This window comes from Neomonachus schauinslandi, chromosome 4 (genome assembly GCF_002201575.2).
Source record: "Neomonachus schauinslandi chromosome 4, ASM220157v2, whole genome shotgun sequence".
NCBI classification, from domain to species: domain Eukaryota; kingdom Metazoa; phylum Chordata; class Mammalia; order Carnivora; family Phocidae; genus Neomonachus; species Neomonachus schauinslandi.
In genome coordinates this window covers 21,570,450-21,598,263 of record NC_058406.1, presented here as the reverse complement: position 1 = coordinate 21,598,263, position 27,814 = coordinate 21,570,450, and the positions used below count along the sequence as shown (strand labels likewise).

Sequence of the window (27,814 nt, the reverse complement as noted above, 5' to 3'; positions counted from 1 at the left end):
TTCCTCCAAAGACACTATAAATAACCTGCGAAGATGAGCCACAAATTGAGAGAAGATATTTGCAATTCATAAGTGAAAAGTGATTATCATCCTAAATATATAAAGAACTCCTAAAAACCACTAAGAAAGCAACAGAAAACCTAATAGAAAATTAGGTAAAAGGCATGAACAGGCATTTCATGGAAGAAGAACGATGAATGGCCAATAATGATTTGAAAATATGCTCAACCTCATTAGTAATCAGAGAAATGCAAATTAAGACTATAGAGAATTACCATTTTATACAAACTAGTTTGGCAAAAGCGAAGAAGCCTGGCAAATTCTGAGCTTGCCGTGGAGCAGCAGAAGCCCTCGCTCGCTGCTGCTGGCCGTGAGCGCAGGCAAAGCCACTCTGGGACACGGCTCGGCACCGTCTTCCAAAGGGGAGCAAGCACACGCTTTGCAAATCCGGCTGTTCTATGTCTCAGATCTGCCATGCAGATGCATCTGGAGATCCATTTAAGAACATTCAGAGCAGCCTCGTTTGTAATACCCAGAAAACTGGAAGCAAATCAGATGTCGCTGGATGGCAGAAGGGAGAAATCAATTGCGATACATTCATAGCATGGAAAACTATACAAACTACAGGGAAACATCCACCTGGGCAGATATGAGAAACACAACGCTGAGTTGAGAAACAGTGTGATTGCATTTGTATCAAGCTCAAAAACCAGCAAAGTTACATAATGCGCTGTTTGGGGCTACATGTACACATGGTAAAACTACTCCCCGAAGGGTAAGGAAATTATAGACACAAACTTCAGGGAGGGGATGTGTGTTTATGTGTAAGAGGGGTGCGGGGCATATTATTAGGGAGGGACGCCCAGACGGTGTCCTAATTCACCACTGTGGCTCACCCGTGTTTGTTATATTATCGCTGCATGACTTCCAGAAACATTACCTATTTTCTTTTGTACAAATCAACACTAAATAGAATAAAAAGATGCATGAGGAGATGATTTATGACAAGCTCCAAGCACATACGGCTGATCCACCGTATTCTTCCTGCATGCTGGGCACAGCACTAACTATATGATGTACACCTAATAGCCAACCTAGTCTTCCAGTAGACCTACCAGCAGAGATGATCACTGGCTCCATTTTGTACATGAGGAAGCAGACATCCAGAGAGGTTAAGCAGCTTGCCCCAGGTCACACAGCTAAGGGGATGTGAGATGCAAACCCAGGTCTGTCTGACTCCAGAGCCATCCTTCTTAGCCACTGGTCCCTGCCTCTCCCACAGCAGGTGCTCAGCAGGCTCAAGACTGCTCTGGTCCCCTCTGATCATGCAGTGTCACTCCTTTCTCGAAGTCCCTGGAACACTTCCCACAATCAACACGTGACCTCGCATGCCTCCCCTATGAGTCTGTGTCTAAGTCCTCCATTTTCCTAAAGCTCGCCCAGTGCAGACGGAATACCCATGTCTCCTCTGCATTACCCAGTGCTGGTACCCAGCAGGAGCACGACAGATGCTTCATTTTGGGTTTGGGGTGTTACAGAACCCATCGGAGGGGCTCGGTCCTCCTGGCTCAGGTATGGAATCCCAGAGCCACGGGGAAGAGCGGGAGGGCCAGGCACTCACCTCGGGGGTTATAGCCGTGGGTGTCCATGAAGGAGAGGCCCAGCCGCTCATCCTCCTGCAGGGTGCTCTGGTCTGTGAAGCTCCGGTCCACGGCACTCATCATGTGGGTCTTCTCCTGACGGTAATTGGCGGTGGCCTTGGTCATGTTCACCGGCTTCCTGCAGGGAGGGGTTGACAAGAGACATACATGGGTGCTGAGCTGGGCAGGACAACGCCCAGAGGTGGATGGAGAGGCCCAACAGTCAGGGGGCCTTGAGGCCAGGGGGCATTCTAGAAGCGTCTCTAAATACCGAGAGGCTCTGCCTCTATCCTTTGCTTGGCAAACCCAGAGCTGCTGCCTCCCCCACAAGGGACTAGGCAGAGTCCCTGTCCTGGGGACCCTTGCTGAGAATAAGGGATGAAGCCCAGCAGCCTCAGGCTGGGACCTGGCCCCTGTCACTGGCCTGGAGGGCTCAGGAAATGGGAAGGATAGTCACTCTGGGATTATTTTGGTGTCACAGCAATCACCTCATCCAAACTAGGAAGATGACTACCTCAGCTCCAGCCCCAGCACACCCCCAGAGCCATCCTCCTTTCCCCCATCCTCACCGAACATGTGCCCTGAGAACCCCTTTTTCCCACAATGGGGGTGCACTATGCTCCTCCTTCATGGCAGAGAGTCTGGCCGCTGCTCAGCCAGTGCTCGGGAGTCTTCCTCTGGGCAGGGAATGAACTCCGACTGGCTTCTTCCTATCCCCAGAACCCCCAAGATGGTCCCACCATAGGCCACATTAGACATGTAAAGAGATCCATACAGGGCCCATATTCCTGCCACGGCCCACCAGTCCATCCAGTCACAGGAAGCAGCGGAAGGAGAAAGCAAGAGGCCCAGTCCCGCCTGAGAGGCCTGGTGATAGGACCCTAGACAAGGGCCCTGCACAGCCCAGGCCTCCAGCCCAGCTTTACAGATGAGGATGGCAGTTTGTGACTCCAGAGGACTCGGAGGGAAGTGGGAGGAAGAGCAGGGGTACAGCTCCATGACCGAGGGGCTGAGCAAAAGGGAAAGAGGGAATGACTTGGGACCTGTCTTGAGACTGCAGTGGAGTCAGGGGCCCAATTACAGGGAAGGCTCAAGATAAGATAGCCATTCACCCTGATGGGCCCTACAGCATGCAAGATGTGGGGTAGACCCAAGAGAGGACTTCCAGGTTAAGAGGGCTCAGGAACCTTGACCATCGGTGGAGATAAAGAGTCTAAGGAAGAGATCTTCCCAGACAGGCAAATTCTAATCAGTTTGTCCTAGTTCAAGAGCTGTCTGGGGCAGGGGAAGACTGGGTGACCCCAACCACCAAGTTCTGGGCATCACCCTCACCATGGCCCAGGGCAGAGCCGAGGACCCCCTTGGGGGCAGGTGAGGAGAAGCCTCTGTGACTGTGGCCTTGACCATCAACAAAAGAGAGAAGGTAGAGGGGGAAGGAGGGAAGGAGAAGAGGTGAGGAGGGGGCAAGGGAATCAGGAGGATAAGAGGAGGAGGGGGAGGAGGAGAGACAGTAAAGGGACCATGACAAGGAGGGAGATGGGGAAGGGGACAGAGAGAGGGAGGGACAGGCAGACACCAGCAACCACAGGGAGGACAGACAGAGGGCTGTGGACAGAGGACAGCAGTCAAGCTGTGCCTAGAAGGCAGTCTCCAGCGGTGTGCCCCAGGCCTCTGTTCCCTGCCCAGACCTCTCAGTTCACGGGAAGAAAAACTACACACACCAAGCACCCAGCTCCACAGAAGACAGAAGCCGGAGGGACGGCGAACACTGCCGGCCGCAGCTGATCAGGGTGAGTCAGCAGAGGGAGGGCAATCAGACACTTGGAAAGGTTCTGCGTTTAGGGTCAAACATTCACTGCACAAGTAGAGAGGGCGGGACAACCGTCTTGTCCGCGATTCCTGGAAAAGCCCAGCTGGAGGCTGCCCCTGAGCCAACGGGGGTGTGGTTGCTGGAAAAGCTGGTGCGACACTGGGTGATGTGGATGCAAAGAGAGGGTCCAGGAGGAGGAGGTGACAGAGCCCCGTCCTCTGGGCTGTCCTGGGGCCCCCTGAGCCTGCTCTGCTAGGAGGGAGAACAGGCACGGGTGCAGGGAATGTTCTGGAAGGCTTGCAGAGTCAGAGAAGACAGAGGCAGAACACAGAGGACCATCAGGAGACCAGGCAGTCAGACGGGGCCTGGGTGGTAACCCCAGCTCTGGCACTTCCTGTGACCTCTGACCAGTCCCTTCACCTCTCTGAGCCTCGGGCTCCTCATCAGTAACACGGGAGGGATGACAGTGCGTGCTTCTCGGGGCCTGAGCCCAGAAGAAGCGCCCAGAAATGGTGGGTCTGAAGAGCCTGGGGCCGCCCGGCTGGAGAAGGCGCTCGTGCTGACCTGAGAGCTGTGTGCACCGTGGGGACAGCTGCCAGGGTGGGGACGGGCCTGCCCCGGACACGCACACACACGTGCGCGGCTGTGGGCCCCAGAGAGGGACCCGCGAGAGGCCCTCCACACCAGGAGGCCGACACAGGGCCCAAGGGGGTGGGGCGGGGCTACTTACGGGTAGTAGGAGTAGGCATAGTGGTCCCTCCTGGCAGCATGCAAAGAGAAGAGCACAGTTGGGCCCGTGGTCCAGCCACAAGGTGGGCCGAGGGCAGCACCCAGTGGGCAGGGAGGGGCCTGGTGCTTTCTGTGCTGGGAGGGTGCTGGCCAGGGACTGGACAGGTCAGGAGGACCTTCCTTGTCCCAAGGGCTGGCTGGGCTCAGTCGCTGAAAACCAAGACCGGAGGCCCCTTCCAGAACCTTCCCCAAGCCTGCTGCTGGAGGGAGGAGGTGGTGGGGAAAGGGCCTGGGGAAGCCGAGCTTTCACACAATCACACACACGTGGACACAGAGAGAAATACACACACTTACACACTCACACATAAACAGACACACTCATGTGGATACACAATCACACACAGACACCCTCCCTCACGTGCTCACAGGCGACCCTGCTCTCCCCTGCAGCCCCACCCGTCAGTCCCAATGCTGCTCACACCTGCAGGCCCCTCTGCCCCTGAGGGGTCAGCCCTCCGCATACACCTGTGCCTGGGAGGGAACCCTGGCTGGGGGGTGGGGGTAGGGGGAGGTGGAGAGGGCTCCAGCTGGACTCCATGGCAAAGGTGAGGCCCGCTCTCCCCGACCCAGACTGCCCCTGAGTGTGGGGCCCATCAGAGGAGCTGGGCCGCCCCCTCTGGGCACCCAAAGCATGGCTTGGGTCTGATCCCACTTCGCAGGTGGGGAAGCTGAGTCCCAGACAGTCGTGGTCCTCCAAGGCCTCTCTGGGGGTCAGGGGCAGAGTGCAGACGCCTGTCCCAGGACCCTGACCCCCAGAGCCAGCTCCCTCCTGAGGCCCCATCCGAGCACATCCAGGGGTCCTCCATTCACCTGCCCCCACACCACCCCACCAGCAGCGACCCCAGGGAATAGCCTTCCACGAGGGACTCTGCAGACTGGGGGAAGGGAAGGAGAGAAGAGTGGAAGGCTGAGGCCCAGTGAGGGCAGGAGAGTGGCTGAAAGCCACACAGCATGTCTCCTCTCATCCATCCCAGGAGAGAGCGGAGGGTGTAGGCCCATGGCTGGTCACAGGGGCCTGAAGAGGAGGGATGGCTGAAGGAATGGCATTCTGGTCTCAGCTGTAATGTCATGACTTTTCAAGAGCCTTCCACAAAAACTCCCCCATAATCGCCAACTCTATTGTGTCACCTTTACCCTCTCTCTGCCCCCCACCCCGGCACCCTGTTCTTTTCACGATCTGTAATTACGCATCTGCGCTGTTTCTGGTTTAATGCCAGGCTTCAGCACTAGCTACAAAGGGCACCACCCTTGTCTCTTTTGCCTACTGCTGGGTCCCAGGGCCCAGGACAGAGCCCAGAACACGATAATCCCCCAATAAATATTTCATTGAATTGAGTCATCAATAAAGAGGGAAAATAAATAAAAGTACTCCACCTCTTCGGTGTCCATATCCTCCTCCAAATGAGTGAGATTAATAATGACCCTGCCCAAGGGGCCGCTGTCAGCCCAGCTCCTCCCTGCCTCCCTCCACCTGCTGAGCTGGGAGCTGGGGCAGAGTGGTTCAGGAGGACCCTACTCCATTGGGCCAGGCCCTGGGGATGCACAGCCAACAGGACAGAATTTCTCTGCCCTCATGGAGCTCTCAGTCCAGCAGGGAAGAGAAACAATTGAGCCAAGCACTCCAAGTTAAATAAAAAAAAAAAAAGAGCAGGGAGAAGAAAGTACTATGAAGGAGAAGGATGGGATTCTGGAAGCAGAACAAGGGCTACACCCGGCCTGGGGAGTTCCCCAAGTGCAGATGCACCCAGGTTCACTGTCTACCCCGGCAGGGCAGGATGGGGAGCCTGACCACCCTCCCCCTGCCCCCCCACCCCCCACTCCACCCCCGCACTGTCTCTCCACAACCTTCCTCTGACAAGGATGCACAGGGTAGCAACTGGGTATCAGCCCTCCCTCAGCAACCTCCTGACCTGCCCATGAAATTTAATGTGGGCACCTCCATCGCTGCCAGACCTGTCCTGACACCCCACAATGCAGGCCAGGGGAGCTCTGAGGAGCATGGCGAACCCTGAAGGCCAGGACAGGATTTAGGGGGATGCAATGGGGTGCTAGAGAATAGAAGTGAATGGCTTTTAGAGGAAGGAAGGGAGTCTAGGGGGATCCTAGGGGCTTCAAGGGTAGCCTGGGTTTATGGGGTAGCAGCTGTGTAGAGTGCAGGGTTTCCTAGTGAGGCTCCAGCAATATCTCTAACCCATCCTCTCCTGGGCCCAATACTCTGCAGAGATGGGTGACACCCTCCCCTTGGCCAATCCTCTCTCCTTGAGGATTCATTTCTAAGGCCTCAAATACTACCTGCAACCCCCCAAAATCTGACCACTCCCCTACAGCACTCACCATCTGCCCCCCTCCCCACCCCACCCTACCCCAGAGTTAACTTCCAGGTCCCGCAGGGGAGGAGGACAGGAACTTGCTAATTCTGGGCACCTACTGTGCGCTAGCCCATGGTGAGGCCCTTCACATCCCCGGCCCTAAAGAGCCCGGGTTTTGTAGTCAGGACTGGGTTCAAGCCAGGCCCTGTCACTTACCAGCCGAGTGACATGGTCAAGTCGTTCAATTATAGTTTCCTCATTTGTGAGAAGGGGCTCAGACCTGCTTCATGGGTCAGGATCCAAGAAGGAAATGTTCTCTGATGTATCCTGAGTGCTAGAACAGTGCCTGGCACACAGTAGGTGCTCAATAACTAATGTTCTAATGGATGGTGTGTGTGAAGCCCTGGGCACACAGTAATATTCATTAAATGATATAGTTTAGTTTATCCCAAGAAGCTGTGTAGGGACTAGGGAAGGAAAAAAATCAGCTTCATGCCCTGGAAACCCTACCCCCGGACTCCCTGGGAGAGTCTCTCTCTGCCGGTGCCTGGCCTCAGGAAATGCAGCCCTAGCCAGTTCTCCCTCATCCCCCTTGATCCTACTTCTCTGCTCCTGGCAGCCCTGAGATCCAGCACCAGCCCAGAAGCAGGTGCATAGAGCCCAGGTGGGGAGAGGGCTCCCTGGGTGACCTCGGGCAGCTCCGTGCCCCCTTGGGGCCTCAACATCTCCATCTTTCAATTACGGTGCTTGGACCAGTGTCCTGGGGCTGCCTGGTGGGGAATAAAGTGGAGGGGAGGGAAACCAGAGTGGTCTCAGAAGCCTCCACCCCTGCTTCAACCAGAGGCTCAGCCTTCATCTGCTCCGTGTACTGGGCCTCCTAGGGGAAGTTTATTTGGTGTTCTGAAAACAGGTTCTGTTGCTTTAAGAAGATTTGAAAACCACTAGACCAGATGTCCTTGAACTACCAGGCAGCTCTCACCTTCTGGGCTCTGAGCCTCTACAATTCTAAATTCTGAGATTCTTAGAATCCCAAATCCTAGATTTCTGAAACTCTGAAATTCTAAGTTCTGGATTCTAAGAGGTGCTGGGATTCATGCTGCCCACTGCAAAATGCCCTAGGAAAGGCACCCCTCAGAAGCACGCCAGACTGTGGAGGCCTGGGGGATGGGAGGAGCAAGGTCTCCTCTGAGTCGTGGGCCCAGGAGGACTCCACAAGGATCAGGAGTAACAGGGTCCAGGGCAAGCTGAGCCCCAGGGAAGATGGGGCCCAGGAAGAACCATGGTTCAGGGTCCTTGGTGTGAAGGGGACTGAGCACCACCCCCACTGCTCAGGGTCAGCACCACGACCCCAGGGTCAGGGCAGACAAGTCGGCCAAAGGTCTGCAGGGGGCTAGAGATTTGAAGTCAGGTTACCTCCACACCCTCCCCATTGGAACAGCCCATGCCCACTTCCAGCACAGCTCCTTGGCAGCAGGTACGAGTGCCCTTCCCTGGATAGTGGTACCTGGCACCAGCCAGACCTGAGCTCCAGCCAAGCCCCTCCAGCGCAGCTTCATTTGCAGAGGCTCTGGCTTCCCACTTCCTGGCTTAGGCCCGTCCTCAGGCTGGATGCCCAGGTTGGCAACCTTCCACACTCACCAGACAGCTGCCCTCCCAGGCCCCAGCCACTGCTCCTCTATGCCCACCAGGCTTCTGAGGGAGCCTTGCGTGAGTCATGGCACCAGCCTCACTCACCCCTTACGGATGATGATAATGATGGCCCCCAGGAGAAGGATGAGGACAGCAAGTCCCCCCGCACAGATGCCCAGGATGAGCCCCATCTCCTCCGATCTCTGGGACACCTCCAGGGGTCGCTTGCTTTCCTTGCAGGCAGCTGGGGAGAATAAATCAGGACAAAGGGTCAGAGGGGAGGTAGGGACCACCTACCCACTGCCTGGAGGAGTCTGAGTCTCAAGGAATATACTAACACATGTGCACAAAGACAACTACCCCCCGTCCTCAGCTCATAGGCAGCCTTTCAGTCCAATCTGCCCCTTCATCATCCTTATAACTTCTGCACCCCCGTAGACCCCATCGGGAAGAGCTCCCCTTTCCTCTGTACTTTCTCAAATCCTCCCATCCTTCAGTAGACAGGGGATGGAGGATGCCTGGGGCCTTCAGACTCACCCTCCTGCCCTCCTGAGAGGCAAAAGGGGGAGAGAATTATGCACCTAGGGCCTGCTGAGGGCATGTCAGGATGGGGGACCAACCACATTCCCTGTCTACACTGCAGGGCCCACCTCTCCCCCACCACAACAAAGGGGGCAGATACAGAGCCCAGAGCCAGTGCCCAGTGCCATCACCCCCATGGCCCAACCATAATGGCTTGCCCTCCACAGACCTGTACCAGGACCCTGCCAAAGCCACTTCTGTGACCATGACAAGAGAGACGGAGGTTAGTCCTACTGCCCAAGGTTGGGAGAAGGAGCCCTTCACGTGGGACAAACGGGGACCAGAAAGGGAACCCAGACCACCCTCCTCTGCTCCCACAGCTCTGGGAGCTCAGGGCCCACCCCCCAAGAGCCCAGAGGGGAGAAACCCACTGCTGAAGGCCAGGAAGGAACCCAGGGGGGCTTACCTTTCCTGGCAATGCGGATGCAATTCAGCCGGGTCTCCTGGAGGCAAAGATGGGGGTCTCAGCACCACCGAAACCCCGACCTAACCCTCCCCAGGGGGATCCTTGGGCAGCTTGTCTTGGGCCTGGTCAGGGCTCAGCCAGTGCTCACTGTAACTAGAGACACCCCTCCAGGCAGGAAGGCCTGAGGGGGAAGTAGGAAGGGGAAAGAGGGGCCTGAAAAGAGGGGAATGAGTTCAGGGGGAGCAGGGAAAGAAACAGCGTGGGAAGGGGCTGGTTAAGAGGGGAACCTGGGGGAGGACAGAGCCCCCAGAGGAGGAGCCTGGAGAAGGGCGGGGCTTCCAGGAGGAGGTGGGTGGTGGGTCTCAAGGTCTGGGGAAAGCAGGACAGGGAGATGGACCCCTGGGGAGAGAGGAGCCTGAGACAGACACTAGGGCCTCAGGGAGGGGGCAGGGATAGACTAGGGAGGGGGTGCTTAGACATAGGAGAGTCTAGGGAAAAGGCTCAGGAAGGGGAGATCTCTAAGAGAAGGAGCCTGAGGTCAGGAGGCTCAGGGAAGGAGGGTGGGGGTTCTGGAGAGGGGGCGGGGCCGGGGAGGGTCTCCAGCCTCCTAGGGGGCTGCTCAGAAGGCTCCTCCGAGGGGTCCCCAGCCTATCCCCATCACAACCCCTGCCAGTCCCTCACCCCCTTCAGGTGGCTTGTTGCCTGGAAGTAGATGAGGTAGGCCTTCCTGGGTTCAAGCGGTGGGTTCCAGAAGCCACGATAGGTCTGGTTGTCACCCACGGTGAAGGGCATGGCTTCCGGCAGACTGCTGGCCGCCAGTTCTGCCCCGAAGTAGTGCACCAGGCCGCGGGCCAGCGCAGCGTCAAAGGTCAAGGGTACTGGGAAGCAGTCCTGGCTGCCTGGCTCCCGACGCAGCCTCCGAGGCCGCTCCTCCTCCACAATCACCTGGTACACGCTGGACAAGGAGGGGACAGAGCAGTGACCACAGGGCCAGGGGATGGGGAGAACCGTCTGATGGCTAAGGGCACAGGCTCTGGGGTCAGGCCCAGCCTGGGACTAATCTTGGCTCTGCCTCTTACTCGCTGCGCAACTCTCTCAACCTCCCTGGGCCTCAGTTTCCTCCTTTGTAAAGCGAGCGTGATCACAGGACCGTTCCACGAGCTAAATGTAAGGACGGAGGCAAGTTTCAGAAGCAGCCAGTGCCTGTCAGCTGTTAGGACTGTGACGAAGGCGGAAAGAACGTGGGCCCCGCTCAATGGCACCAAGCCCTAGAGCCCCACCCTGACTCTCTTCAACACATGCTCCCGTGCCTGCCAAGGACCTGGGGACCCGAAGCCTTGGGCTCCGCCCTGGTTACCTGCAGCTCCCTTTGGGCCTCCGGGAATGAGAGTCAGACTCATCGTGTTCATTCATTCATTCAGAAAGTGCTTGAGCTCAGACGCTGGGCCCGAGCTCGGTAGGCACTTGGGGATCTAGACTTCCTGGAACTGACCTCCAGTGGGGGAGACAGTCACTGAGCAAGCAAGCAAGGCCACACAAATCCTGCATCTGGCTACCTCCCAACCTGGAGGCAGTCTCGAGTCTGCAACTCAGAGCCTGTCATCTCTGGGTCCTGACAGCTGATTTGTGTGCCCTCATCTGCATTCCCTCTGATGTGTGTCTCCCGGTCCCGACTTGTGTGTTTCTATTTATTTTTCTCACTTTACTGAATGGCTTTTTGCTGTGAGCTCCTCCAAATCCTCGGTGGAACAAAGCCGAGAGTAAATAGGTGAGTGCTGACAAATTCAAATATTTCTAGTCACAGCCTCGGTCACGTCTTGGCATGTGGCACCCTTTCAGACGGCTGCACTCTGGGAAGTAGGAACGCCTTTCCCTGGCTCTCCAGCTGTTTTGTTCGAGCATCGGAGCTGTGCGGGAATCACCCCAGTGCCCTGGGATTGGGCCACACAGGTTCTTCCCCTGTCACTAGCGCATGGCAAATGCCAGCCCAGGCCCCTCTCAGCCTCCGTTGCCCAGGCCAAGGTCAGGCCTCCACTGGCCCCACGCCCCACCGGGAGGTGATAACAATCAACACTAAACAAAGCATCTTGACTGGGATGGTCCCCATTATGCAGACAAGGAAAAGGAGACTCAGAGAGGTAAAGGGACATGCCCAAGGTCACACAGCCACCATGCCTCCCCCCTTCACCATGTTCCACCCCCCACCTTGTCATTGTCATCCCTGAGGGACACTATAAATGGGCCGTCTCACAGGATCTCTCAAGAGGACCAGGAAAGGAGAAGGCACTGCTGGGTTTCCCAGCTCCCAGACTTAGCCGCACAAGGGCCCTGAGGCTCCTGGAAATGCGAAATGCCCCTCAAACACTCTGACGCTGACCTGGGTCTCCCCGGGGAGTCTGGGAAGCAGCCCGGACAGGCTCTGCAGCAGCAAATACAGGGGAGGCAAAGCAGGAGAAGGGTGTGAGGATGTGAGGGGGTGTCAAGGGCACATGGCCAACCCACTACCTTCTCGGAGGCTTAGCAGGATCTTTCCACACCCAAATACAGGCCATCCCCCTCTCCCAGTGCACACAGCTTTGCGGGAGGACAGGATGCACCAGAGGGGCAGGGAGGCTCTGTGACTTCAAGAAAAGCTACAGGCTGTGCAGACAGACCTGGGTTCCCAACCCCAGCTCTAGCACCTTCCAGCTGTGTGACCTTGAGGGCAAGGGACTTAAGGCCACTGAGCCTGTTTCCCAATGTGTAAAATAAGGGTAACAGCACCCCACCCCCCAGAGGCCGCCATGAGGATAAAGTGACTCCTGCAGAGGAAGTCACAAACACAGAGTCTGGCTGATAGCAGGCATATATACACATCCCACAAACACCCTCACACTCTCACATACACACACTCACACCTCCACACCACACATGGCACGTATACAGTATGCGTCTTTATCTCACACACACACACACACACACACACACACACACCATCTTGTCTCCAGCACCTTCTCCCCAGCAGAGGCAGCCCCAGCTTTCTCTAGGGAGACGTAATTGGAGAAGCCAAGCTCTTGGCCACTTCACAGAGATGGCCCTGTCTGGCTGGCTGCCCCAACCTTCTAGAAGGCTGTGTCTCCCTGGCCAGGACCTTCTAGGGAAAAAGCTGGGAAGAAATAAGGCCCCCAGGGTTTCACTTCTCCAAGAGGTCTGTGGGAAGACCCTCAGGCGAGGCCTGGACAGTCACACCTCTCCAGGCTGGACACTGTCCAAAGATCTCATGGCAATCACCATCAGACATCCATGGCTTCAGAGGGGAGGGGCTGCAGGCTTTCCACCTGCCCAGGATCACAGAACATCCTCCTCCAGACACGCGGAGCCCTGAGTGGGAAACTGAGGGAGGATGAGGCTGAGCTGGCCCACGTGGGGGGCTCTGGGTCAGAGGAGGGGCTTCTTCCCTATGGCCCTGACCTCCCATCCCTCCCTCTAGGCTTTCCCACCTGATGGGCGCGCCGCGGCCCTGTGCCGGCCTCAGCAGAACGGTGATGGTGTTCTCAGACTCGCCCAGGGGTGACGGCATGTCGGCATAATCAAAGCTGGGAGCTGGGGAAGGGGACAGGGATATAAACATGGCACCTGGACACTAGACCAGGAAGGTCAGGCCTCTAGCCTCCTTGCCCCGTCCTCAGATCTCTTCCCCTTCAGCCTTGTTCCCTCTGACCTGAGCTTCCCTGACTTCTGACCCCTGAACTCAGCCCTCCGATTCCACAGTCTCCTGACCCCTCTGACTTAATCCTCCCTGACCCCTGAACTTAATCCCTAAATGGCATATTCATCTCATCAGGGGCCCTCTATAAACACCCCTGGGACGCCCCCTACCCCCTGCCATGCCCCCTCTGCCCACAGAACCCTGGGATGGGGAGCCACCTCTAAAGGGGTCAGGCCATGGTCAGGTGGGCTTACCTGAGATGTTGGTGGTGATCTCGGTGAGTGCCGCCTGGCCAAAGCCTTTGCCCGTGCGGGCCCGCACGGAGAACAGGTAGGTGGTGCCTGGGTGCAGGTTGGAGAAGACATGGTAGGTCTCATTGCGGAGCTTGGAGATAGTACGTCGTGGGCCCGGCACATTCACCGCCGGGTCTGATGACTCGATGCTCTGGTAGCTGATCTGGGGGCAGGACAGGCAGGTAGGCGGGCACAGAGATGGGGAAGGTCATCACTGGCCCCGCAGCCTCCCACCCAACATAGTTCAGGAGAGCTAGGGAGAAGGCTGGGCAAAGGGGAGAGGTTCAGTGGGACTGTGGATGCCCATTAGCCCAGATCTCTGGGCACCTTCACCTCTCTTCTTTGGGGGCCCCTGTCCCCATAACCCACAGGGCACAGACCCTGACCAGTCGAAGGAACCTCAATGATCACTTCTGTCCCCACCCCGATGCACCTCCCTCTCCAAGCTGTGTGCCCACCTTCCACCAGGGACCCTCACTGTAATGAGGTCCAAACCCACCTCATACTGAGTGATGAGGCCATTGGGTTCCTGGGGCTCCTCCCACTTGAGGAAGATCATGTCCTCCAGGGGAGTGAAGGTCAGGGACTCGGCCGCAATCCCACCAGGCACTGCGAGGGGAAGGTGGCACAGGGCAGGGGAAAAAGCCAGCTTTGGAACCAGACACCTGAATTCAAATTCTAGCCTTGCTATTTCCTAGCTGGCCTGCTCAGACTACTCACCCTCTCCGAGCCTCGGTTTCGTCTGTGACATGGGGATGAAAACAACCCCTCCCTCACCAGAATTAAATGAGGTGATGGACATAAAGCCCCAAGGTAAATATCAGGAACTTCCTTTGATTCTACCTATTCCTAAGAACTCAAAGGAGGTAGCTGGCATTTTTCATTACTGTGCAGGCGGCATCCAGCCCAGAACGTCTGAATGTTCCTATTTTGTTCCAGTTGAGTGGTTTTCACAAAATATAGACCTTTGTCAGAGAAATGGAAACAATTGCATTAGAGTGGCGGGATTATGGGTAAGAAATGTTTTCTTGTCTAAAAATTTCTGATTACACAAAAACTGTGTTCAGTGTAGAAAATCAAAATGAGCATCAAGAAAATTAATGGCACCTACAATTCCATCACCCGGAGACACCATTAGCATTTCGCATAAACCCTTTCAGTTTTGTTTGGTTTTGTTCTAGTGTACCATCTCAACAGCAGTCACAGGGAATTTCTTCTAAGAAGAGAAGAGTCTTTGGGAAAACACCTTGATAAGCCATTGTGGGGAAGCCGAAATCCTAAGGCAGGGAAAAGCAGAGCCCAAGGTGTTCAATGAAGCTAACGTGCTCTGGGTTAAAATGAACAGTTCACAAGGCAACCCCACCATCCATCCGCCAAATTGATAAAATGAAAAAGACAATTCCAAGTCTTAGTGAGGATGCAGAGCGACCGAAGTTTTCACACACTGCTAATGGGTGTGTAAACTGTCACGAGCACTTGGGGGAAAACTGTCTGGATAGATCTACTTATTGTGAACACATATCCTATAACCTAGCTGTTCCACTCCTAGGCATTAACTGATCGGAAATGTGCCTATCTACACCCCACCCCCCAAAAAAAGAATCTATAAGGATTTTTCTTTGCAGCACAATTTAAAATAGGAAAAATAAATGTGGGAGATTCACGTAACAGACTATTTGGTAACAAGAATGAATTCCCTAGAACTGTACACACCACACGGCCGGCTCTCTCAAGCACAGTCAAGAGAAAGAAGCCAGTCATAAAGAAAATACATGCTGTATGACTCCATTGATAGAAGATTCAAGACCAAGCAGAAATTAATCTACTGCATTATAGGTTGGGATAACGGTTACTCTCGGGAGGTTGCGAGTGGGAAAGTACATAAAGGGGGCTTCTGGGGAGCTGCTCATGCTATTTCTTGATCTGTGTAGGGGTTATCCTGGTGTGTCCACTCTGGGAGAATTCACTGAGCTGCCCAATTCAAGTAAGTGCACTTCCTAGAAGTATTATACTAATGTTTCCATGAAAAATTCTAAAAATTTACTAATGAGCAGTTATTGGAGGGAGGGAGGAGTGGGACAAAGAAAGAAGGCCAAGTGCCCAAGTAAGGCCCAGTCAGAGCCAGGGTAAGCAGCCACAACATACCTGGGGGAGGGGGCAGACAGAGGTCAACAGACTTTAACAATGGAGGGGTCTGATGCTGAACTTGAGGCTGATTGTGAAGGGTAGTAGAATAGGCCACCCCAAAATATACCACTTTGGCATAAGGATCATTTTGAGCTGAATCAAGAAGAAGCAGATACAAGAAAAGTTCTCTGTCCTCCCCAGTTGCCTAAAAGCAAGACATAAATTTGTAAAAGTGCCCCCCTCCCCTCGCTACCAGGAAGGAAAGAAGTTAAGCACTGAGGCAATGCTAGACCCTTAGCAGCCCAGAAGAATCTACATAAACTTTACGAACTAGCCCTTACCTACCACTGGTTTCCCCATATATTTGCCTTCGCATAATCTGCTGTTCCTATAATCTCAAAGTCCTTTTCCCATCGCGTTGCTTCCCTACAAATTCATTGTTCTTTTGTTAAGCTCCAGCCACTCCTTTGAATTACTCATCACTGAATACTCCTGAGTGTGTGTGTGTGAGACACACATGGTAATAAATTCCTATCTGTTGTTTTCTTGTTAATGTCTTTTCTCAGGCTAATTTATAGGGCCCCAACCAAGACAAGTAGAGGGAAAAAAGTTAAGTTTTCCCTTCTCTGCATTTGCAATGCTTCAGGGTAAATCCCCCGCAGTCCTCACTCCCACCCCCAGCAAAACCTCAGCACATCAGCACGGGGCTTAGGGCAGACACCCTGCCATGGGTAAGGGGGGTTTTGTGGAAATCAAGGAAGGAGCTGAATTTTGTGTCTGGGCCACTGCTGTGCAGAACAGAAAAGTCCACGTGTAGGGAGGCAAGAAAAATTATCAACCAAGGAGCTGAGAGTACCTGCAGACCTGCAGGAATCTGGGGGAAGGCTTTGGACCTGTGCTGGGATTACAGCACTGCTGTGAAGAATGAAAACTCTGAAACAGATAGCCAGGTTTGAAATCCAGTTCAGCTACCTATCTTCTAGCTCTGTGACCTCACCTGTAAAATGGAGATAGTATATAGTCACCTACCACCGAGGCTTGTCATGGGGATTATATGAAAAGCATTCACAATAGTGCTTGACATGTAATAAGTGCGTGATCAGTACTGGTTTGACATAAGTAGAACATTGCACCCGACAATGACAGAACACGCAATTTCTTCAGTTACACATGGAACATTTCCCAAAATTTAACCATACACTGGGCCATAAAACAAGGATCAAATTTCAAAAGACCAAAATTAGAGTATGTACTCTGACCACAGAGGAATTAAGCTATCAGTCACAGATAATTATGGAAGTCTTAAAAATCAGGCAATGTAATCAAAAGGAATGAGATCTTGCCATTTGCAACGACGTGGATGGAACTGGAGGGTATTATGTTGAGCGAAATAAGTCAAACAGAGAAAGACATGTATCATATGATCTCACTGATATGAGGAATTCTTAATTGCAGGAAACAAATTGAGGGTTGCTGGAGTGGGGGGTGGGGTGGGAGGGATGGGGTGACTGGGTGATAGACACTGGGAGGGTATGTGCTCTGGTAAGCGCTGTGAATTGTGCAAGACTGTTGAATCTCAGATCTGTACCTCTGAAACAAATAATGCAATATATGTTAAGAAAAAAAAAGAAGAAGAAGGTAGCGGGAGGGGAAGAATGAAGCGGGAGAAATCGGAGGGGTAGACGAACCATGAGAGACGATGGACTCTGAAAAACAAACAGGGTTCTAGAGGGGAGGGGGGTGGGAGGATGGGTTAGCCTGGTGGTGGGTATTGAGGAGGGCACATTCTGCATGGAGCACTGGGTGTTATGCACAAACAATGAATCATGGAACACTTCATCTAAAACTAATGATGTAATGTATGGGGATTAACATAAGAATAAAAAAAAAATCAGGCAATATAATTCTAACTCTTGAGTCAAAGAAAAAATCACAACAGAAATTAGAAAATATTTTGAACTGAATAATAACAAAGACAGAACATATCAAAACTCATGGGATGCAGCTAAAGCAGGGCTTCGAGGGAAATTTATAGCTTTAAATGCATATATAAGAAATGAAGAAAGGCTCAAAAATCAATAATCTAATAAGCTTCCATCTCAAAAGGCTAAAAGAACAGCTGATCAAATCTAAAGAAAGTGTAAAAAAGGAAATATAGAATAGAAAATAAATATACAATAAAGCAAATCAACTAAACCAAAAGTTGGCCCTTTGGGAAGATGAAAAATGTATATACCCCTAGCAAGAACACACAAATTACCAAAATCAGGAAAGAAAAGGGGGACATATGCTATTGATCCTACAGAAATTAAATAAATATAATCAAAGATTATAACCAACTTTATGTCAAGAAATGTGACAATTTAGGTGCAATCAACAAATTCCTTAAAGCCCAGTACACCACATACTAGAACAGAAAATCTTAATATTCTGATACCTATTTTAGAAAGTAAAACCATGATTAAAAAACATTGCCACAGGGCGCCTGGGTGGCTCAGTTGGTTAAGCGACTGCCTTCGGCTCAGGTCATGATCCTGGAGTCCCGGGATCGAGTCCCGCATCGGGCTCCCTGCTCGGCAGGGAACCTGCTTCTCCCTCTGACCCTCCCCTGTCTCATGTGCTCTCTCTCTCTCGTTCTCTCTGTCTCAAATAAATAAATTTTTTAAAAAAATTAAAAAAAAAAAAAAAACATTGCCACAAAGAAAACTCCAGGCCCAAATGGCTTCATTGCTGAATTCTTTCAAACATATAAGGAAGAAATATACTAATCTAACCCAAAGTCTTCCAGAGAATAAATATTAGCCATCATTACTTTGCTCTTTTAGTTGTTTTTTTTTTTAAGATTTTTATTTATTTATTTGACAGAGACACAGCAAGAGAGGGGAACACAAGCAGGGGAAGTGGGGGAGGGAGAAGCAGGCTCCTGGCTGAGCAGGGAGCCCGATGTGGGGCTCGATCCCAGGACCCTGGGATCATGACCTGAGCCGAAGGCAGACATTTAACGACTGAGCCACCCAGGCGCCCCTAGTTGTTTTAATCATAAGCAAAAAACTTCCTATAAAAATTTCAGCCTGGGGGCGCCTGGGTGGCTCAGTTGGTTGGGTGTCCAACTCATGATTTTGGCTCAGGTGGTGATCTCAGGGTTGTGAGATCGAGCCCCGAGTCGGGCTCTGCACTGAGTGGGGAGTCTGCTTGAGATTCGCTCTCTCCGTCTGCCTCTGCCCCTCCCCCACCCCATGCTCTCCACACCGCCCCCCCACTTTCTCTCTCAAAAAAATAAATAAAATATTTTTTAAAAACATTTCAGCCTCACATAGGGTGCCTGTGGGAGGCACTGAGTATGCCAGGAGCCAGGGCTGGGACTCTTACCATCCTCGTCTGTCTGGAAAGTGACCTCCTTGCCCTCCTTGCGCCCCTCGGGGTTAGTGAGGATGAGCCGCACGTGAACATTCCGGTAGGGCAGCAGGTTCTTGATGGTGTAGCGGCTGACGCCCCGTTCCATCTTCACACACTCCCGGACAGTCTGGTTGTGGCCGCCGCCCAGCGTGTAATGATAGCACAGGGACACCGCATACGTGTGGCAACGTGTCACGTTGTAGCCCAGAGGTTCCCACTGCAGAGTCAGCTGGCGGGCCTGGATCTCAGCGAAAGCCAGGCCTTTGGGGGCCCTCATGGGTTCTGGGGAACCCAGGAAGCAGAGAGCAGAAGGCAGAAGAAATAGGAAGAGAAGAAGTGGGACAGGAGAGAAAATATCAGTCAGCTGCTGAAATCATCCCTCCTTTGTCCTCAAGAGTTCAAGAGACCAGCTAGAACGTCGAACAGGGAGTAAAAGTGTGTGCGCTGGAGTTAAACGGGGCCACATCTGAATCCGAGCTCTGCCCCTTACTGCTGGCAACCACTGGCTGTGTCCCTTCGCCCCTCGAGCCTTAGCGTCCTCCACCACAAAATGGGATAATATGCCCTACCTCACAGGATGGCTGTGAAGTTAAAGGTAATGTGTGCAAAGCACATATGACAATGGCTGATACACAACAGGCCCTCAAAAGTGTTAGCTACAATTTTTTTTTTTAATAACACAATTCACCTCCTATTTCAAGATCATCCTGGAAGGCATCGGAACAGTCTGAAATGACCAAATGCTCTATTTTTCTTATTTTATTAATTCTAACTTCTTCTAAAACAGCTTATAGTAATATATATACAATACAATAAGATGTAGAAATCAGGATGATGGGGGAAATGACAACCAAATAAATAATGCCAGAGAATGTTAGGGAAACAGAAATGTATGCCATTAGGTCCCATGCAGGTCTAAAGATAAGGTTCAGACTGGGTGGTGAGTTCCCTGGCTGCCAAAGCAAAAAGGGAAATACAATCTGTTATAGAAGGACAATAACAATAATGGCAGGGGGCGCCTGGGTGGCTCAGTCAGTTAAGGGTCCGACTCCTGATTTCAGCTTGTGATTTCAGGTTGTGATCTCAGGGTCATGAGATTGAGCCCCTGCTTGAGATTCTCTCTCTCTCTCTCTCCCTCTGCCCCTCCCCCTTACACGCTCTCACTCTCAAAAAGATAAATAAATCTTAAAATAATAATAACAACAACAACAACAACGGCAGTTAACATGTAGTGGGTGCTTTGCATGTGCCAGGCCTTGCTCTGGAGGCTTGAAAATACATTATCTCATTGAATCCACTCTGTAATCCAATAGACACGTGCCATTTCTAGCCCTGTCATATAGATACAGAAATGGAGGCACAGAGAGATTAAGTAAGTTGCCCAGAGTCAGTGACACAGAGAGTCACATAGGGAAGCTGGGATGCAAACTTGGACAGGCTGGCTCCAAAATCCAGACTCTTAACCACCACCTGCCTCCCCATGAGGAAGTCAGTGTCCAGCAGCAACAACCACAAAATCACACCAATGCCTCAGGAGGGACAGCTCCCCCAACACGAGGGAGGAGCATGTTCCTGCGCTTTACAGCCTCTTGATGAATCTGTGACGCCACTTATAAAACGTAAAGAACCCAAGGCTTCTGAAGCAAAGGCAGGATGGAGTCCAGGTGCTCAGCCTCTAGTCCTCCATCTGCACTGACCAGCTGCATGATCTTCAATCTCTGGGCCTCAATTTCCTCATCAAGGAAATGATGGAACAAGCCAAGATTACTGACAATCTTCTCTTTCTTGCACCCTAACTCTGTGAGATACAGTTTCATTCCCTCAAGTTCCATGAGCACCTGCGAAGCGTCCCCAGTTAGAGACTCTCAGGACACGCCTTAGTGAGCAAATGAGAAAACACTGCTGCTTGCCTCTTGAGATGATTAAGTATGACCCTACTATCATTTCTACAGGATTCATTTGCTCAGGATGCTCTTTACAAAGAAGATGCAAAGGGAAACACCATGCTCTTGACTCAGGAGTACGATGCCGGCCCAAGTACAGCACAATACAAAGTTCATTTCCACCGGAGCTGTCCTCTCTTCCCTGAGCCACGGGCAAGGGGCAGCCTCCAGTCATATTTCAGGCCACCAAAGAAATATGTCAGCACCTGCTGGGAGCAAGGCCCACCTCTTGACTTCTTGCACAGTCTGGCTCCCTTCTCCCCACAAGCAAGGCAGACCCGATCCCCACCCGACAAGAACGCTGAGGGTCTGGTCCCACTGCTCACTGCGATCCGAGGGCTGCTGGCTGCAAGCCCACTTATCACGCTTGTTTCCTCACCTGTTCCTGGCCCCCAGAGATTTTCCTCCTGTTTTTCTATGTGGTTTTGTTTTACCCCACATTCTTAGGAGTTTGGAGTGGATGGGGGCGGATTTCATGTGCGCTCGCCCTGCCATCTTGTTGAGAGATCCTTGCTTTATTCCCTGACTTCCAGGCTCTGGTCCTGGCTGCCCTATGGGTACTGTCTGTCCCAGAGGGTCTAGGGAGCCAAAGCCCCAGTGCTTTATTTGCTCCCGGCAGCTCTGCGCACATCCCCGCCCCTGGGGGCACTAGCCCCTTTGCATCCTTGCTGGGTTGGCCAACATGCACTGCCGCCTTTGCCCTCCTGCAGCATTTAGAGAAAGACATGAGAAGTTACCTGTAAACTGGTGACACAGGCTGGGCTGGGACTATGACAAACAGGACGGTAAGTGTCCCATCCAAAGGGGACAGCTGCTACTCAGCTCCAGGCAATGTTCTCATGAACAACTACAGACTCGGGATGGCCAGATCCTCCCCGTCTCCTTTTTTTTTTTTTAAAGATTCTATTTTTAAAGTAATCTCTACACCCAACGTGGGGCTCAAACCCGCAACCTGGGATCAGGAGTTGCACGCTCACCGACTGAGCCAGCCGGGTGCCCCGAGATCCTCCCATTTTTTTAAGGGAAGCCAGAAATTCAGATTTTTATGTGAAACCTCCAGATTTTTAAATACTGGCAACCTACTCAGGTTTGGGTAAAAACCACTTCGTATGGCACAAAATAACAAACCTCTAACCTGGAGGATGAAATTTCCACCTTCATACTTGGGTACCTCACTCTAAAAGACATGTTAGCCCCCACCGACCTCACTGGATTGAGGGGTCTTTGAAAAGAAAGCTCTTTCCTCTTCTCTCCCCCCCCCCACCGCCACCCTGATCAAATCTGGGCAAATCCAGGGGCTCAAATAGTTTGTTGACTACAGACTGATCTGTTGATTGAAGGGTGTGAATTCATGAGTCTCTCTGTTTCCAAAAACCATCTGGCACCCAGACATACTCTCTTCAGCTGCCAGCACACACTGGCAAAACAGAACTTGGGGACCTCGAAGCCCCATCCCTCTAAATTCCATAGGGCTGCAGGCCACTCAGAGATCAAAGGTCAGATGCGTGGGGGAGGGGGAGCGGGGAGACGAACAAGGAGGCTCACAGTTAACACCTGTTAAATTACACCAACATGTGTTGATTTTCATAATTCTAATAGGATGCAATAACCCTGAACCATTCAACTGTTTCTCCTGGAAGGGGCTTTGGAGTGGGGTCTGGTGCTCCAAATTTCAAATCCAATGGGGTCTCCAAAGTGCAAATTCTATACAACTATTTGTTAAAGCAATATATTTCAAAGCCCTTTCTTAAGCCGCTCCTGACTATCCTCCAGAAATTACTCAGAGCGGGGAGAAAAAACACTGTAAGCACGAAATTGTTCAGTGTAGTCTTACTTATAATAATAAGGATCTGGAAACATAATAGTTAAGCAATATGGAGACACTCCCTGGACTTCTAAAAGCCAATAAACATAATTATAAACACCACCACACATGGGACGCCACAAAGCAGAGGAAGCAGACTACAGAATGCTTTCTACATCCCAATGACAAGGGTGTAAAACTGTACTGAAGGCATATGGGCAGAGATTTGAAGAAGACTGAAAAACTGGGCGAGGATGGCAAGGTTTAGAGTGATTTTTTTTAAATGCCTTCTCCTGACATTATATTACTGTTTTTACAGTAAATCATATTGCAGGAAGGGAGTTTCAGGGAGATGGGGGAGAGGACAACACAACTGACCAACCGCAAAACTGCTGGCCAAGGTGCCTAGGCAGGGTGCTGGGGAAGGGGGCGGGAGGTACATCACTGAACCAAGAGAAGCACGTCATTAGGACGGGCAGGAGGAGTCATTAAGGTTTTGTCTGTCTGGTCCCGGGCCCCAGCTTCTGTCCTCGCCAGCCCGTGTGAAGTGTTCAGCAGTGCCTGGTACAACGTGGCCACGTCAGCCCATGATGGCACCTGCTGTGCCCGTGGCTGCTCTGGTTTTCAAATACTTCCCTGGAAATCGGGAGAGTCAGACTTTGGTTGACTGCTATGGACTCACTGGGTGGATCTGGGCAAGTGACTAACTCTCTAAAACTCAGTTTACTCGTCTGTAAAATGGGAGTTAGCGACCACTGTCACCACGCAGCCTGCGGCTGGGGCCCACTGTACCATCCCAGGCAAGTGCCTTCCCCTCTCTGGGTTTCATTCCCCCATCTGTATACTCAGGAGAGGAGAAGAGAGATTGTCTGTGGACCCCCAGCTCTGATTTCTTTTATTCTGAATACCGGAGCAGAACTGGCTTTGAAGAGTTAAAAACACTGTAACAATAACAGCTGTCATTTGCTGCGTGCTTACTGTATGTCAGGCCCCATCTTCACACGTATTTGGTACATTTATGGCCATTATTTGCATTTCACCCGAAACACTGGAAGGCCCGAGGGTGCAGGCCTCACACCTCCTCTCTTTTCCACGCTCACTTATTCCCTAAAATCTCAGGACTGAATCCGGGGTTCTCAACCCTGGCACTCCTGACACTTTGTACTAGATAATTCTCTGTTGTGGGGGCTGTTTGTGCACCATAGGACGTTCGGCAGTTTCCCTGGCTTCCTCTACCCTTCAGATGCCGTTATCACTCCACCCCCGGTTGTAATAACCCATGTCTCCAGACACTGCAAATGTCTCCTGGGAGACACAATCACCCCCAGTCGAGAACCACCAGGGTAAAAGATCTCATCCAGTCTCGTGGCTTTAAATGCCATCTATGTCTATGCTGCTGACTTTCAAATTTCTCTCTGCAGCCTGAACCTCTTCCCTGAGCTCCACTCGTAAATCCATCTGCCTGATGGATATCTCCACTTGAACGTCTAATAGGCATCTCAAAGTCAACTTTTCCAGCACAGAACCCCTGATCTACGGCACCCCGTCACACCTGCCCCTCTGCGGTCTGCTTCTTTCCAGTAAATGACAACTCCAACCTTCCAGCTGCTCAAGCAAAACACCTTGGAGCCATCCCTGACTTCTCTCTACTTCCCTCTCGCCTGTACAATACGCGGTCCATTGGCAAATGCAGTCAGCTCGACCTTCACAGCCTCCACACCTTGCAGCCGCCCAGTTATAGCAGCCCCCTCACTGGTCTGCCCTTCTTGGCCCCTCGCCCTCCTAGAATCTATACTTCGCAAAAGGGCCAGAGTCACCCTTTTAAACAAAGTAGGTGATGTCACCCTGTTTTCCCCCCAGCAATTTCTCCAGCTTCCTTTGTGGCTCAGTCCTTCGCCTCCTTCAGGTCTTGCTCAAAAGTCACCTTCTCAGTAAAATGGTCCCTTGAGCATCTTTTTTTAAATAGCAATCCTCCTACCCCCACGCCCAACCCACCCCCTCCCACCCCGGCCCACCCTGCTTTATTCTTCACAGCGCTTATGAGCTTATCATCATCTGACAAACTATATATCTCACTTGTTTTACTCTCTCCCCCTGCCAGCATGTGAGTTCCATGCAGAGTTCCTGCAGGGCAGGGGGAACTCATATGCCAATGGCCTTGGTCTGTCGCGGCCACAGCAGCCACAGTCCTATATTCCTAGCAACTACAATATTGCCTGACACCTAACAATAAGCATTTGCTGAATGAACCTTAACACCAACCCTGCATGGTAAAGATTCGTATTCTTCTCATCCTGTAAAACAACCGGACGAAAGCTCCAAGAGGCTAAGTAACCTGACCCAGATTCCTCACCTAGAAAGTAATTCCCACTGGAACACTCCAACCCACCACCCAGGGTCTCTTCAAATGGGACATTCAACTGGATTTTAGATGGCTCCCCAGATCAGCTTTTAAAAACACTTAAGAATATAGACTGGCAAAAATAATAAAAACCTTGTATCCTAACCAAAAATTAACTCAAAACGGATCATTGGACTCAAATGTAGAGTAAAAATAGAACACTTTTAGGAAGGAAAAAAAAAAAAAAACAGGAGAAAATCTTTGAGATCTAAGGCAAGGCAAGGAGGTCTTAAACTTGACACCAAAACACAACTCATAAAAGGAAATGTTGACAAACTGGCCCTCATCAAAATTAAAAATGGTTGCTCTGTAAAAGCCCAGGTGAAGAGTATGAAAAGATGAGCTAAAGCAAGAAGAAAATATTTATACACTGCATACAGAACAAAGGACTAGTATCTAGAAAACGTGTAAAGAACTCTCAAAACTCAGAAGGAAAGAACGAATAATCCAATTAGAAAATGGGCAAAGACATGAACAGTTCACCTAAGAGGATGACAGACGGCAAATAGCACATGGACAGTTGTTCAACATTACGCATTAAGGAAATGCAAATTAAGACCAAGATGGGATATCACCACACACCTCTCAGAATAGTTAAAAAAAAATAATGACAATTCCAAATGTGGACAAGGATAAAGAAAACTGGATCACTCATACATTGCTGGTGAGAATGTAAAACAAAACAGCCATTCTGGCAGTTTCTGATAAAACTAAATATGCGATTATCATACAACTCATCAGTCACACCCTTGGGCACTTATCCCAGAAAAATGAAAACGCATGTTCGTGCAAAAATCTGTACACAAATGTTCACAGCAGCTTTACTTATAAGAGCCCAAAATAGGAGCCAGTCCAGATGTCCCTCAACAGGTGAATAACCATTCACCTGTTAAAACAAACTGCAGTGTATCCACACCATGGAATACTACTCAGCAATAAAAAGAAACAAATGACTGATGTACTATAACAACTTGGATGAGTCTCCAGGGAATTATGCTGAGCAAAATAACCAATCTTAGTGCCAAGACAATTCAATGGGAAAAGAATACTCTTTTCAACAAATGGTGCTGGGACAACTGGACATCCACATGCAAAAGAATGGAGTTGGTCCCCTACCTCACAACATATGCAAACACTAACTCAAAACAGATCAAGGGCCTAAATGTAAAAATTAAAACTATAAAAGTCTTAGAAAAAATAGGGGTAAATCTTTGTGACTTTGGATTGGGCAATGGTTTCTTAATAGGACATCAAAATCACAAACAACAAAAGAAAAACAGACAAATTGGACTTCCTCAAAATGAAAAACTATTGTCTACAAACGACACCATTTAGAAAATTAAGAGACAACCCACAGAATCAAAGAAAATGTTCGCAAATATATCTGATAAGGGTCTAGCATCCATAATACATAAAGAATTCTTACAATTCAATAATACAAAAACAAATAACCCAACTTAAAAATGGGTAAAAACTCTGAGTAGATATTTCTACATAGAAGACATACAAATGGCCAATGAGTACATGAAAAATTGCTCAATATCATTAACCATCAGTGAAATGCAAGTCAAAAACCCACTGAGATACCATTTCACACCCACTATGAGGGTTATAATCAAAAAACAGATAATAACCACTGTTGGTGAGAATGCAGAGAAATCAGAACCTTCATACACTGCTGTTGGGAATGTAAAAAAATGGTACAGCTGCATACAATGCAACATTGTTCGGCAATAAAAAAAGATAAAGGAAAAAACATGCTACAACATGGATAAACCTTGAAAACATGAGCTAAGTGAAAGAAGCTGATCACAAAGACTATGCCTCATATGACTCCATTTATATGAAATGTCCAGAAAAAGGCAAATCTACAGAGACGGGAAGTAGATTAATGGTTGCCTAGAGCTGGAGGTGGTAGGAGGAAATGTGGGGAGGAGCAGACTGCTAAAGAGTACAAACTTTCCTTCTGGGGTGATGAAAATGCTCTAAAATGGATTGTGGTGATGGATGCACAACTCTGAATATACTATAAATCACTGAATTGTACACTCTAATGAGTGAATTTATGAGATGTGAACTATATCTCAATAAACCTGTTACCAAATTTTTAAAAACCAATTTCAAAAGGTTATATACTATATGATTTCATATTTATATAACATTGTTGAAATGGCAAAATTTTAGAAATGACGGGCAGATTACTGGTTACCAGGAGCTGAGGTGGGAGGAAGGGAAGGTGAAAAGAGATATAAAGAGCCACACAAAGGAGTCTTAAATTGACTGAACAGTATCTTGACTATGGCGATAAACATGCAAACCTATACATGTGATAAACTACATAGCACTAAATACACACGCACACACACAAATGGGGACAAGTGAAATTGGGGAACTCTGAAGATCTGCGGATTATATAAATGTCAATACCTTGGCTGTGATATTATACTACAAGTTTGCAAAATGTTCCCATTGCGGGAAACAGGGTAAAGTGTGTGGGCAATCTCTGTATCTTTTGCTTTCTTTTTTTTTCTTTTTTTTTTTAAGTACTCTCTATACCCAACTTGCAGCTTGAACTCACAACTCCAAGGTCACAAGTCACATACTCTACCAACTGAGCCAGCCAGGCCCCCTGCAGTTTTTCTTACAACTGCATGTGAATTTATAATTATCTCAATAAAGATTCCAATTAAGGAAATACATTGAAACCCGTCCTGTTCTATTCTCAATTTCTCTTTAGGTTAAACAAGAGTGTCCTTTGATGTAGGAGTGCCATAGCTCCTAACAGCTGCTTATACCGTTTTGAACAAAGAAGAGCAGACCTCAGGCTCAAAAGACCCAAGAAAATCCAGCTGAAATTTAATAACACACTTTTATTTTATGGTATATAGTCATTTATCTAAATGCTTTAATGTAGAATTAAGAACACAAATTCTGGAGCCAGGCAGTCAAGGATTCCAATGCCAAGTCCGCCACTTATTAGCTATGTGACCTTGTGCC

The 27,814-nt window shown here is 50.5% G+C and overlaps 1 protein-coding gene across 4 annotated transcripts in view; it reads right to left on the bottom strand.

The window, feature by feature from the left end:
• The window catches only part of PTPRU (protein tyrosine phosphatase receptor type U), a 78,213-nt gene that overhangs the window by 28,939 nt on the left and 21,460 nt on the right, over positions 1-27,814 (bottom strand). For 3 of the 4 annotated variants that reach the window (XM_044913937.1, XM_021684412.1, XM_044913936.1), the window contains exons 8-15: positions 18,643-18,951; positions 13,646-13,755; positions 13,108-13,309; positions 12,645-12,747; positions 9,847-10,120; positions 9,166-9,202; positions 8,283-8,421; positions 1,622-1,779 (exon numbers count right to left, since the gene is read on the bottom strand). In XM_044913937.1, the coding sequence (XP_044769872.1) occupies positions 1,622-1,779; positions 8,283-8,421; positions 9,166-9,202; positions 9,847-10,120; positions 12,645-12,747; positions 13,108-13,309; positions 13,646-13,755; positions 18,643-18,951 (1,332 nt within the window). Of the gene's footprint in view, positions 1-1,621; positions 1,780-4,180; positions 4,211-8,282; positions 8,422-9,165; positions 9,203-9,846; positions 10,121-12,644; positions 12,748-13,107; positions 13,310-13,645; positions 13,756-18,642; positions 18,952-27,814 lie in introns of all 4 variants that reach the window. The other variant, XM_044913935.1, reaches the window with a different exon arrangement.